Source organism: Sus scrofa, chromosome 2 (genome assembly GCF_054392235.1).
Source record: "Sus scrofa isolate SSC_HxYL_T2T_F1_AM1 chromosome 2, Sscrofa_HxYL_maternal_Yorkshire_Landrace_v2.0, whole genome shotgun sequence".
In the NCBI taxonomy this organism is placed as follows: Eukaryota; Metazoa; Chordata; class Mammalia; order Artiodactyla; family Suidae; genus Sus; species Sus scrofa.
In genome coordinates, this window is record NC_139384.1 from 75,286,886 (window position 1) to 75,299,903 (window position 13,018).

At 58.2% G+C, this 13,018-nt stretch overlaps 1 protein-coding gene and 2 non-coding genes across 5 annotated transcripts; all 3 read right to left on the reverse strand.

Moving 5' to 3' along the window:
• Positions 1–1,581: 1,581 nt before the first annotated feature.
• On the reverse strand, positions 1,582–12,625 carry NANOS3 (nanos C2HC-type zinc finger 3). 3 transcript variants are annotated; one of them, XR_014836630.1, is made up of 3 exons: positions 12,485–12,625; positions 4,315–4,421; positions 1,906–1,930 (listed from the first exon to the last, which is right to left on the reverse strand). XR_014836630.1 is itself a non-coding variant. In XM_085010170.1 (2 exons), exons 1-2 carry the CDS (start codon positions 5,030–5,032, stop codon positions 1,863–1,865), a joined length of 786 nt encoding a protein of 261 aa, XP_084866296.1. In that variant the 5' UTR covers positions 5,033–9,010; the 3' UTR covers positions 1,582–1,862. The 3 variants fall into 3 exon arrangements, 2 of the variants coding, with proteins under 2 accessions (XP_084866296.1, XP_084866295.1); XM_085010170.1 differs by lacking the exon at positions 12,485–12,625 and having other exon boundaries at positions 1,582–1,930; positions 4,315–9,010; XM_085010169.1 differs by lacking the exon at positions 12,485–12,625 and having other exon boundaries at positions 1,817–1,930; positions 4,327–5,143.
• Positions 6,195–6,274, reverse strand: MIR181D (microRNA mir-181d). Its single transcript, NR_038535.1, has one exon. It is a non-coding gene; the product is annotated as a microRNA mir-181d (primary transcript).
• On the reverse strand, positions 6,372–6,458 carry MIR181C (microRNA mir-181c). Its single transcript, NR_038494.1, has one exon. It is a non-coding gene; the product is annotated as a microRNA mir-181c (primary transcript).
• Positions 12,626–13,018: the final 393 nt, after the last annotated feature.

A 13,018-nucleotide genomic window follows, 5' to 3' on the forward strand; every position in this document is an offset into this window, starting at 1 on the left:
GCTCTGCCCATGGCTCCTGCACCCCAACTCCTATAGGCAAGACAGGGCACCCCTCCCACTGCCCCCTTACACCTCCTGGGAGACCCCATCTGGGAGGGGAAGGGAGCAAGGTAGGTCAGGGTCTCCCAACACTTCTCCCTGCTGCATGTGCAGCCCCTTCCTTGAACCCTCCAGTATTTGCCCCACCAGCCAGTTCCAGTTCCCCAGCGGCTCTGCCTCTTATAGTTAGCAGCTGCAGGCAGCTGGAGTTGTATCCCCTGACCCAATTTTTTTTTTTTTTTTAAGAGTTGCACTTGTAGCATATGGAGGTTCCCAGGCTAGTAATCCAAACAGAGCTGCAGCTGCCGGCCTAACCACAGCCACAGCCACACAGGATCCGAGCCACATCTGTGACCTACACCACCACTCACGGCAACGTCAGATCCTTAACCCACTGAGGGAGGCCAGGGATTGAACCCACATCCTCGTGGATGCTAGTCAGGTTCATTACCGCTGAGCCAACATGGGAACTCCATCCCCTGACTCAATGTAAAACTCTTGGGACTGCGAAGGAGGCTGGAGGCTGCCTCCGTATCTTCTTTCTCCTCCTTCCCTCTCATTTCCAAGCCTGGGTAGCAGGCTGACTCATCCCAGTCCTTCTGGGTGGCCTTGGGTCCCAGTTAAAGTGTTAAAACCAAGGGCAAAGGGGATCTGGGAAGTCCAAATCCTGCCCCAACTCAACCCTGGGAGAACTTGTGGGCTGGGAATGGCACCCAGGCCCCCAGGCCAGCCCACAGCTGGGGGGAGGAATGTGGATGAGCACTTGTCAGTACTGCCCCTTGGAGGCTGGAGGAACAAGATCTGAAGGGGGGAAGCAGTCAGAGGATGGGGAGCCCCCCAAGCACAGCCCCCCCAGGAGAATCAGATCACACTCCCTGGGTGGAGATGGATCTCCGTCCCCCTCCCCTTCCTGCCCAAGCACAGCCATGTCACCTCCACGGAGCCTCCATGTCAGCCCACGGAGCCCCAACCCTCCAGGACATTCCTTGCAGCCCCCCAGCCCCAAAAGTCCTTCCCTTCCTCTAAAGGACCTGACATGTGACTCTATGGCCTCTGTTGCTGGGGCATCGACGGTGACAAACATTCACCAAGGACCTCCTAAGTGAGGATGATGAGGAGGGCACTCTAATTGCCTCTCCACCCCCCTTCCCCCAAACCATGCCCCCACCTCCAGTGTGAAGGATTCCACCCATCTGACCTGTCAATATGCAAGTGGTGGCTGGAAGACTTTGCAAGCACCAAATGTCACAGAAACAGCCTCATGGCACTAATCCAGCAGCAAGTGCCCTGCTTGGAAGTGCCAGGCTAAGACGACCCCTCAGAACCCCACAGCTGCCCTGGGTTGCCCACTCCCATTTCTCAACATAAAGCAGATCACTTGGGCACCCCAGGGTGAACAGAAATTCAAATAGCAGTTGGGGAAAGTGGAGGTCAGAGTAACATGTGGGGCTGAGGGATGCAGCCAGGAGAGGAAGGGCCTCAGCCCCTTCTGCTTTGTTCCCACTACCATGTCCCAAGACTGGGCCTTGTATAACGCTGAGATCCATACATAGGTATTTATTGAGTGCTAACTGGGTGCCCAGCGCTGGGGAAGGAGGGCAGGGTTGCCAGAGGACCACCTCCTTTCTTGGGGTGGGAGATGGGGAGAAAGGAGCGGCTCTCTTTTGGCCGAGCTTCCAGGCCTGGCTCCCTTGCAGGGCTCCCAGGCTGGGGGCAGGGGCGGATCCGCGAAGGGTAGGTCGTCCCTGAAACCCAGCCTCCACTGAGCCTGGGTCCCCATCCCCAGGTGAAGGCAGCATCTCCGTCCTGCTCGCGCCAGCCTCTTAGGCAGAAGTGGAGGGACAGCAGGGAGACGGAGAAGTTCCAGAAGACTTCCCGGCACCTTTGGAACCTGGATTTTAAAAGTCGAGGGAGGAGGAGAAAAACATTTAATAATAGGCGATGATTCAAAGCTCCAGAAGTACCGGCTCAAACTGCAGTGCTGCCTGGGCTCTGGCGCCACCTGGAGGTCTTATATGGAATAGCACCCTTGTGACAAGCCCGGACCAGGGCAGGCCAGGTGGGAACCAGTGCCAGTCACGAGGCACAGAAACTCCAACTCACTCCCGCCGTGCTGCCCCCTCGCGGCCATAGGACTCTGGGAATGAAGCCCAGATTGTTAAACCCAGAATGTCACCGGAGAGGACAGCCTCAGGCAGCCTCTCTGTGCCAATATCTTGGTGAGGGCTCTTCCGGCCTCCCCACCCCGCGAGGCAAGTTTTGAGGTTCCCTCGGACTTAAGAGAAAAAAGGAAGATTCAAGGACCATCATTTCTACGTTCCTTCAGCTTCCCACGTCGCCCACTTGGACCTTATCAGACCTCACAGGAAATACTGTCTTCTCCTGGAGACAGTCTCCACCCTTCTAACAAGTGTTCACTGCATAGCTGCGGGGATGGGGAGGGGTCCTGCCGCCCAGTCACTTCCGGGGGAGCTCGCGGTCTGATAAGAGAGGCAGTACCTACTCGGGGCACCCAAATGGGCGGGGCTACCGCCCCCCACCCCCCACCCCCGTTAGACCCGTCTCCGCTGTTGGCTGACTTCCCCAAAGGCAATTGAAGTTGCCAAAATGGATTTCTCTTTTAAAACCCTGCAGAAGCTGAGGCCTTTCGCATCTGTAATAATAACTACTGCCATTGCAGCCGGAGCTACTCAAAGCCTGCCTGGGTCTGTGGCCTTGCTGCATGGCAGCGTCAAGGGGAGCTGGTTAGGAATGCAGATGCTCAGGCCTAACCAGACCTACAGAACGGGGATTGGCACCTGATGAGGAAGCTGGGGGGCGGGGAAACTCCATGCAGTGGGCTGTGCAGTGTGGGGAGAGACCTTTAAAACTCAGGGAGGTTCCAGCCACAGCTCTTTTCTAAGCTTCAGCCCCAGCACCCTCCTGAGCTGATCCACACACAGCGAACTCATGGTACTCCCCTCCAACCTGACGTTTCCCCAGGTGCTGGGACTCGTGACTTGAGGACCAGCCTCTTCAACACTTTCAAGTCTGTCCCCACAGTCCAGCCATTAGCCACAGTCCAACCCATTAGCCACAGTCTAACGTACTCTTAACACGCAGACCTGGTCTTGTCCCTTCCTTGGCTTCCTAATGCCCAAGTCTAAATTCTTTAAGGTGACCAGCAAGGACCTATAGGCCCTTTTGCCACCCCTGAAATCTCTGACACTCCCCCCATACATGCACACATGCTCCATGCCAGACACACTGAATTACACTAAGTTCCTGCACAAACCCCAATGCCCAGGCCACTCTTTAGCGCTCCACCAAACTGAATTAGGCTTCCAGAAGTCACTTTCTCCAGGAAGCCCTCCTGGACCCCCTTCTCTGGCTCAGGTGCTTCCTCTAGGCTCCCCCATGCCTGTGTTTTAACTGTCAATCTCCCACCTACCCTGTTCACTGTGGGCCAAGCCCAGCCTGGCACTTGGCACAGGACGAGCCTCACAAACTATATGGGTTACAACTGAGGCTCAGTTTCTCTGAGCTGAGGAATTTCCTCTAGTCACACAGCTCCTAAGCACCAAGCAAGATTGGAACCCCTCTATACTTGTCCACAGAACCACCGCCAGTCTCCACAGCCTCCTTGCCAGATCACCCTGCACTTGGAAAAGGATGGCATTGGAGTTCCCACTGTGGCTCAACAGTAACGAACTGGACCAGTATTCATGAGGATGGGAGTTCTATCCCTGGCCTCGCTCAGTGGGTTAAAGATCCAGCGTTCCCGTGAGCTGTGGTGTAGGTCAAAGTTTCAGCTCGGATCTGGTGTTGCTGTGGCTGTGGCATAGGACAGAGGCTGCAGCTCCGACTGGCTCCCTAGCCTGGGTACCTCCATATGCCTTGGATGCGGCCCTAAAAAGCGAAAGAAGGAAAGAAGGAAAGAAAGAAAGAAGGAAAGAAGGAAAGAAGGAAAGAAGGAAAGAAGGAAGGAAGGAAAGAAGGAGGGAAGGAGGGAAGGAAAGAAAGAAAGAAAAAGATGGCCTTTCCCCTATGGGACCAGAGAGGTAGAGTGCCTTGCTCGAGGCCAAACAGGGAACCCCAACCTTAGCTTGCCCAAAGAACAACAGATCTAGAGCAACAGATCCAGAAGACTGTTCTGAACTTTCTACATGGATTATCTCTGTGTAACCTTCTGAAGTGGGAAACCCCCTGGGGTTAATCCCACTTCATAGAGGCCCCGTGGGGCTCAGCCCAGGGCAGAGCCCTCCCCTTCCCAGCCCAGTGAGTCCCCCCAGCCACCTGTGCTGGCACCTCCTCCTCCTCCTCCTCGCCGATGTCCAGAGTCCTGTGTCCTCGCCTTGTCCGGGCGGGCCAGCTTCTTGCCGGCCGAGTTGCGGGTGGTGTAGCTGTAGACAGAGGTGTAGCCCTGGCTGGTGAGAGGGCAGAAGCGGCGGGTATGGGCACGCTCGCGTGTGGCACCGCACTGGGGGCACACGTAGTCTCGAAGAATGGGGCACAGAACTCGGCCCGCTTCATCCTTGAGCACGTGGGACTGGTAGATGGCCCGGGATTCGCCATTATGTTTGCAGAAAGAGCACAGGCGTTCAGGAGCTGGTGAGGATTCCGGGCTGGGCCTCTGACCCTCTGGTCCTGGCACTGGTGCTGGCTGGGGGTCCAGCCTCGTCTCAGGTTCCTCTTCCCCACGCAGAGCCCCCACCAGGCGTGCCAAACCCAGGTAATCTGTCCACAGGTTGAAGGTCCCCATGGCTGGGCAAAGTGTACCAGGTGAAAGGGCAGAGAGAGAGAAGAAACCCAGCCACCCCAAAGATCGTCCTTCTATCCCCTTCCCCCTGCCCCTCCCTTTCTCTCTCTGGAGCCCAGGAGTCTGGGCTGTCAGTTCCCTCCTTATACCTCCAAGGGGGTGTGAAGAGGGAGGAGCAGGCTGTGGGAGGTTCCTTATTGTCACAGGGGGGCTTGCTGCTGCTCCTCCAAAAATGCACCTGCCAAAGGAATGCATGGTCCCTGGGTGGGCTGGGAGTGAGGGGGGGGTGGTGACAAGACACAGGATGCAGGGGGCACCAGCAGAGTGGAGCCATACACCCTACCCAGAGGGCACTGGAAGGGCTACCCCTGGCTACCCCTTCTTGGAGGAGGCCTGCCACTCCTGCCCCACAGGGTGATTGGGGGGGGGGGTTGGAAGCCCCACCCCCAAGACAGGCATTGATGTGACCAGTAACTTAGTAACTTGTTTCTTCCTTTTCCTGGGTTGGGGGTGGGGCGGGTACCCTTGGGCTCTTTGGGGAAGTGGAGGGGTAGGGGAAGCTGCCGATGTTATGGCTGTCCTTGGAAGGAAAATGGACCTGGCTTCTAGGGGTGGGGGGGACAAGGACCAAGGCTCCCAGCTCTGGTCTCCTTCAGGGAGCTTTCACACCCCTTGTCAATGGAAACAATTTAATAGATGAACAAACTCAAGTATGAAGCCACATGCCCTTGGGGTTATTCACAAAGACAAGCACAAAGCCTACCTCCTCCATGCCCAGTTACCAGAGCTGGAGCCACAAGCTAGGTGTTGGGTAGGCTGCCTGTTCTAGTCCTGGGAAAGGGGGTGAGGCCAAACTTTATGGGGGGTGGAAGAGGGCATAGGTTCAGGGTACGTCAAGGAAGGGACCCCTAGCACTCTCCAGTGCCTTGATCTTCCTGTCAAATGAAACCTCAGCTCAATCTCAGGAGGATGCAGTATGCCTAGGAGTCACCCAGGTGGGGCACAGACTAGCAGGTGGAAGGATCAGCTGGCGTTGAGGTTCTAGGTGGGCAACTGAAGGTAAAGCAGAGGTCTGTGGTACCAGGCAAGGAGCAAGGAAGAGGTACTGTACCGCCTTCCCACCTCATTCATTCATTCATTCAACAAAACTTTATTGAGCCTTCTGGGAGCAGGGCTCATGGATCCCTTTCAGAAAGCTTTTACAGCTGTCTAGCTGGGAGCCTGTGATTCCTGTTCCCAACCCTCCCGGCTTTATTTCCCAGATCCAGCCTGTGTCCATAAGGATCACAGATAACCAGCCCTCCCCAAGGGGTGAGAGGCCAGGGCCAGGGTCAAGTACTGGCTGAGCATTTTTGGGTGGGGGGAAAACCAGGGTGGGTTTTGTCCCCCATCCCATTCTGCTTAGGCTGTGTCCGGCCCAGCCACAGTGACATTCATCCCTCGGTGGGTCTGGCCTCCGTCTCACAACCCACCGACAACAATGAATGTTGATTGTGACCTTCGCTGTGGCCTAAGGGAGAGGATGTGTTCAGGTTCCCCTGCCTCCCCTACTCCAGATCTGGAAGGTGAGGGGTCATGATGGGTAGACGGCAGTTCCAGGCCTCGGGGTCCACTCAACGGTCGATGGTTTGCCTGAGCTGCCCAAACTCACCGACAGGTTGAATGTTCCCCCAAACCCTTGGCAACTTCTCAGGGGACTGAGAGCAGTGGCTGGGTAGGGGTCAGGGAACAGGATAGGGTGAAGGAAGAGAGGGGAGAGAATAAGGCACCTATAGAATCATTAAATCAGCAAGGAGTCATTAGGTGCCAACTTTCTGCTCCAGGACCCGGAAAAAACAGAATATGAATATAAAGAATGAAGCAGATACTTATGTCGCCATTGCTATGTAAATGTAGCAGTACTAGGCTTGCCTTTTCACGCCTTTACTCAAATCATCCTGAAAACGGCCCTCAAGGGTGCATGTTACTCACATTTGTCAGTTTGGGAGACTGAGGCCAGAGGATACCACTACTGAAAGGCTGGGGCAGAATTCCTAGTGGCCCCAAGAAGTCTGGCTGCCAAGCAGTTCCTAGCCCCCGGGACATCGATGCAACAGAGAGATAAACAAGTCGTTTTAATACAATGTAATACCTTCTGTGAGCTTCACCGTGTTCCGGGGCACGATTGTTTATGAATCACAACAACCCCGGGGGGTTGTCAGAGTCTCCACTTTGCAAATTCAGCCCCGCATACCGGCCGCTGCCAGGCCCCACCTGCTGGTTCATTTGCCCACTGGACTGGGGAGCAGCACGAGGACCACAGAGGACACCGGCTGCCCGCCCGCAGTGTCTCAGGCATCTGGACTCGGGCTCTTCTGGGGGTCAGCGCCCAAGCCACAGGCACGGTTGCCCCATCATGCTGGGTGCAGGTTCGATCACCCAAGGGCCTCAAAATGGGTTGCGGTCGGATCCCTGCTCAGGCTCTGCCTGCTTGCGGCAAGATGATGCCCGCTCCCCATTTCTTCATCCGCAAACTGGGCCCCTAGTCCCTCCCTCTAGGGGCCGCTCAGAACTGGGTGCCCGCTCCCTCGGGTGCCCCCACGAGCAGTCTCACAGCAGATCACTCCCCATCTGGGTCTGAGGCCCCCTGAGGACGGCCTGGGAGGAGACTTCAAATTTCCAGCCCCTCCCCATTTCACTGAGGGCAATATCGAGCCCCAAAGGGAAGAACCCCTTGGCATAACTAAGGCGGGTGGGGGCCCCCAAGTGTACAGTGCTTGAGTGAACTCGGAGATGACCCTCTGGAGGCGTCCAAAGGCAGCGCAGCCCTAGAAGCTCCACCCCGCGAGATCCCCACTTAGAGCCCGCCTCCGGAGACCGGCCCCTCGGAAGCCACCGACTCAGGCCCCACCCCAAGACCCGCCCCTCAAAGGCCTCCCCCATATTGCACGTCCCTAGGACCCTCCCTCTAAAGGCCGCCCAGTTAGACTCCCTGTAGCCCCGCCCCCAAACTAAACCTCCATCAAACCCGCCCCCACAGCCGGACTTCAAAGCGCCCAGTTCGCCCAAGGCCTGTCGGGGGCCCCATTCTCAGAGCCCACGCCTGCTCCCTTCCACCTTCGGCTGGCGCCCGGAGCTCCCAGGACTACAGAGCCCAGCCCTCTAGAACCTCAAAAGTCCGCCTGCCTAGACCCCCAGGAACAGCGTCCCTACGGAGTCCCCATGACCGTTCCCTTGGAGCTCAACCCCGCTAAGGTCTACCCTGGCAGGACCTTCCCTCAAACTGGACCCCTTCCTTCACAGCCCGACCTCGCAAGACCCGCGTCCCCCCCGAAATTCCACATCATGGAGCCCCCGCCCGCGGGCATCGCCCACCTGGGCTGGGATCCAATCACGTGCCCACCCGTCTGGAGCTCCCAGTGGGGTGCCCTCTCCTGTGGCCCGGCCCGTAGGGCCCCATTCCAGCACAGGGTATCCAGGCCCTTCTGAGGGGACATGTGGGGGTCTCCTGCTTTGAGGAGGGTAGTTCTAACAAGCAGAAAGCTAGGAGAGGAGGGTGGGTCGGAGGGCAGAAGTAATAATAATCATTATCATCATCATCTTTATATATCCTATTTTTAGGATACATTTTGTATCGATGAGGAAAGTGAGGCTCTGAGAGTTTGGAACAGAACTCTCTTGGCAGTTCCTAAAAAGCTTTGTTTTTAATGACCGTGAGGCTAGAATGCAGGGTCATCAGGCAAGGGGACTCCCCAAGACACTGCTTCTCCTCTTGTGCCTCTTCTCCTCTCTCTTCCCTGAGGGCTTCGACCTTGACCTACTTAGGAGGTAGGTTCCAGTAGGGGCTCTCCCTAGTCTGGGGAAGGACGGTCCAGTAGGCGGGGCCGAGGCAAGAGGGCGGGTCTTCGGGCCAAGGGGAGGGGCGGGAGGGTCCCCAGACCCCTCCTACGGGGGAGCAGCTGTCTGGGCCAACCTGGGGTCTGATGTCTCCCTTTGTTGTGGTCAGTGTAGGCTTCCTGCTTTAGGTGTCTGTCTGTCTGGGTCCTGCTGCCTGGGTCTGACTGCGCCCCTCACAGGCCAGTATTTGTCTGGGTCTACAGCCCTCCTGTTTTGTGCCTGTGTCGGGCTTGTCAGGGGTTTGCCTGTGTGTGTCTGGCCCTTTACACCTCATCTCCCCTCCATGTCTGGGGCTGGAAAAGCAGACTCTCACTGCCTAGACCTGGGTTTCTTAGGCAGGGGGCTGACTGTTCCTCCGGTCAAGTGTTCTGAGGCCTTCTGGGGTCCAGCTGGGGCTCCAGTCTGACTTTGAAGCCCAACAGGGAAGGAAGCAGGAAGCTGTCTCCTCCCACCCCCAACCTCAGGGCTTGGTGCAAAGTGGGGGTGCCGTTCAGGGCCAGCTTCTTCCTCATCCTCATCCCTGGGACCTTACACCCCAGCTGGGAGGGTCTGTCTGGGCAGGGGGCTGGGAATGAGTGAGATGAGGGGTAGCCTTTCAGAAGCCATGCTGACCCAGAGCCTACCCCCACCCCACCCCCCACCCCCAGCTCCAGGAAGGCAAGGCAGCTGGCATGGGTCCAGGGGTCAGGGTCAGAGGTGAAGGGTCCCAGTGGAGACAGATGGGCAGGCAATGGATGGAGGAAACCCTGCTGTCAAGTTGAAGAACAAGGTGGCGGGGGCAGGAGGGGGGATTGGGGAGGCAGCACGAGGTCAGAGATGCAGGGCTTCCAGGGGGTGTCTAGTGGCCTGTGTGCCCCTGCGTGTGTCCTCATGTGCATATGTCCCTGTGTCTGTGCCCTTGTGTGTGTGTGTGTGTGTGTGTGTGTGTGTATGTGTGCATGGACCTGGGAGGCACCCGGGGGAGGAGGTGGTAGAGCCGTTCAGACAAAGAGCCCGTTATAGGACGACTTGCAGTGGCAGTGTGCCTAGGGGCCCTCATGTGGGGTCCTATTGATGACCCAGGCTGTCTAGACTGGCGGGCAGGGTCTCCCTCATTTCCATGGTACCTGCATGGCCTCTCAAGTTCCCACCCCACCCTCCCCAGGCTGTCTCCCCAGCTTCCTCTCCTGCTGCTGGCTGCTCAGTCTTTTGATGCCTTGTCCTCAGACAAGATGCTTGTCTGTCCTGCCCAGATCTGGGGGCAGCCAGTGGGCCAGGAGCTCGAGCTTCCTTCTTAAGTCCACCAGCGACATGGGGCCAGGGCTGGGAGAGCCGAGAAGGCTCCTGAGGGCTGGGGGCTGTGGAAGGGCCTAGGGCAGGTTGATGAGAAATTCAGACACTTCTCTGAGGCTCGTAGTGCAGGGTGACCCTGTGTCTGGGTCAGGGTGGGCTCCATCTGCAAAAATGCAGGTAGTGGCTGCCTATGGGCCTGTTCCCAGGGGGTTGTGGTGGGCTTGGGGTCTGAGCTACCCTGGTAGGCTCTCTTGAGGGGTGTGTGGGTGTCTATAAGTCCAGATGGGGGTGTACGACAGTGAGCAGCTATCTCTATGGCAGCTGTGTGTGTGTGTGTGCACTCCTGTGGGCTTCTGTTTGTGTGTGGATGTTAGTGTAACCGTGGGTATGTGTCAGGCTAATTGTTGGTAATTGCAGGTAGATGTGTGAGCCAGTGTGTATGTGGTGTCTGGCATCTATCAGTGTCACTGTGGGTGACTGGTCTTTGTCATCAGATTATGATGCTCCCTGACCTTCCTCATGGAAATTTTAGCCCCGGGAGGGCAGGGATCTTTCTTTTTCTTGGCTGAACCCATGGTATATGGAAGTTCCTGGGCAGGGGATTGAACCTGAGTCTCTGCAGTGACCTGAGCGGCTGCAGAGCCGTATCCTTAACTGGCTGTGCCACAGAAGGAACTCCAGGGCCGGGATCTTCATCTCTCATATCCCCAGTGCTAGAACAGTATCTGGTGCATAAAAGCTGCTCAGTAATCAAGTGCTGAATTTGTTGGGTGTCCAGGTGACTGTGGGTGTCTGTATGTCCCCGTGTGTTTTTCCTATACATCATTTCCACTGTGCATGTGTTATTGTGTCTGTCTGTGGGTCAGTGTTATTGTAGGTGTCCAAGGGTATATCAAGTGTCAGGGTGGGTTATTAGGGGTGTAGGTACTACTAGAGTGTCCCTATCTGTTTGTGGGTGACAGCGTTATGATGGGTGTCTAGGAGGGTCAGTTTTACTCTGTGCAGGTCAAGATCACTAAAACCCTATATCAGGATGTTAAGCATCTTGCACCTTCTGTGTATGTGTGTCAGGTTGTCTGGGTGACTGTGAGTGTGTCCTTGCCTGGGCAAGCACATGGACAGCTTCTTGTAAATAATGGTGTCTGTATGTAACTGTATTGGGACATTTACCTACCTGCTGTTGTCACAATAACTCTGGGTGCCAGCCCATAGGTGCCCATGGGGCAGTGAGCATAGGAATATCTGTGTGTGCCATAGAAAACTATGTGTGTGTCAGTGCTGTATGCAAGGCTGTGTCTACTCCAGCCGGTGGCAGCTTCATTTTCCCTTGTGGCACTTTTCTCACGGGTGTCAGTCCTGGATGTCCCCGTCCTTGTGAGTGATGTGTGTGCCCACGTGGCAGTGTTATGATGGGTGACTGTGTGTGTGCATGTGTGCATCAGCATTCCTGCAGGTGATGTGAGTAACAATGCAGAGATGTATGTCTGAGTAAAGGATGTGAATTTTGGGGTCTTCATCAGCGATTTGGGAATATCTATTTGTGACTCTGTAAATGTATCTGTGAGCAGTCCAGGGAGGTGGCGAATGGGTGGGAAAGGCGAACTGGGAAAACTGAAATGTAGCGGGGTGGGGGTTACTTCTCAGCTCCCATCACCTAATGAGGGGATCTTCTGTGGCCTCTCAACACCCATTCCCCCCCTCCCCGCCCCCGCATGCCCTCCAGGGCGAAGTCTCTGTGAAAAGTGCCCTGGCCCTTTAAAAAGTGCTCCCACCAGTGGGATTCTGGCCCATTTTTCCCTTTTATAACCACTTTTGGAGGGCGTGTTCCTATTAGCAAACCTTGGCTCCAGTAAATACCCTGCAGCTGCGGGGGCCGTAAAGACAGGCCGGCGGGGAGCCCGCGGAGGGCGCCGGGGTTCCGGCAGGCGGCGCCGCTGCAGTCCCGGGCCCGCGGCTGCAGCCAGGCCGGAGCGGGGGCCTCTGCCGGGATCGGTCTTCGCAGGGCCCGCGCAGGCCTGCATGCCCATGAACTTGGCCGGGAGCGCCTTCCCGAATGCCCGCACCGGGCCGGAGCCCCTACCGGTCCTGGATATCCGAGGCCCCCACCCACTCTGCGCCCCCAAGAACAAAGCTCGCCGCCGCCCTGTCCCGGGGCCTCCTGCGGTCAGGTGTCAGGCAGCCTGGGCACCGCTGCTCCTACGACCCTCGTCACGGGTCCCCGCCGAAGGGGGTATCTCGGCCCGCCCTCCCCGCGGCGGCCCCCGCTCGGGACTTGTGGGCCTGTCCCGTGGGTGGGGGAGTAGCTGGTCCTCCCGGGGGCCCCTTCACGGGGAAGGCCAGACGCAGAGATGCCGCCGGGGCCTCCCCGCCCCCCTTCCCCAGCCGCCGCAACAATGGAGGGCCGGGCTGCAGAGGCCGGGGCGCCCGCCCCCCGGCCGCGAGCAGGTGCGCGAAGGGGTTGCGGCCGGGTCCCGCCGGCGCCGCGTCTTGCCGAACCCCCGCCCCGCGGGCGGCCCCCGCCCCGCCCGCGCCCCCGGCCCGCCGGGCGCCCGAGCTCACCTCGTTTTGGGCCGCCGCCGTGTTTCCCCTCTTCTGTCCAAAACCTGCCCGGAAAAGCCCCCCGAGCCGAGGCGCCTGCACGGGAAATTGCATTTTGGCGGCTCCCGGGCTGGCCAGGGGCTCCCCCGGCCCCGGGCAGGGGGAGGGGGCCGCGGGGCTCCGGCGCCGGCTCGAACCCGCGGCCGCCGCCTCCCGCCCGCCCGCCTGTCTGTCTCGGTGACGTGCCCGCGCTCCCCGCCGCCGCCGCCGCCGCCCCCCTCCCTCCTCCCCGCGCCGTGCCGGGCGGTGGGTCCAGCCGCGGCCTTATGCGCCCCTAGGCCTCCTGCCAGGCTCAGGGGAACGAAAGCAGGGATGCCCATAGGGCTCCAGGACGCAGCTCCCGGGCCCCCGCACAGGGGACACGGGGACACGGGGGCTCGAGCGGGCGCACGCTGGAACCCAGATGCACGCAGACCTCAAAGGCGCACGGGGGAGCACACGCGCACAAAGGCATGCGAACCACAAACACAGGGAAGGGTGTGCAGGGGTCTTCCA

Excerpts from the sequence above, each read along its gene's own strand:
- NANOS3 (XM_085010170.1), bottom strand. The coding sequence starts at position 5,032 with ATGCATTCCTTTGGCAGGTGCATTTTTGGAGGAGCAGCAGCAAGCCCC. Across the intron at positions 1,931-4,314 it reads AGGAGGAGGTGCCAGCACAG|GTTCCAAAGGTGCCGGGAAG; the intron begins GTGGCTGGGGGG and ends TTTAAAATCCAG.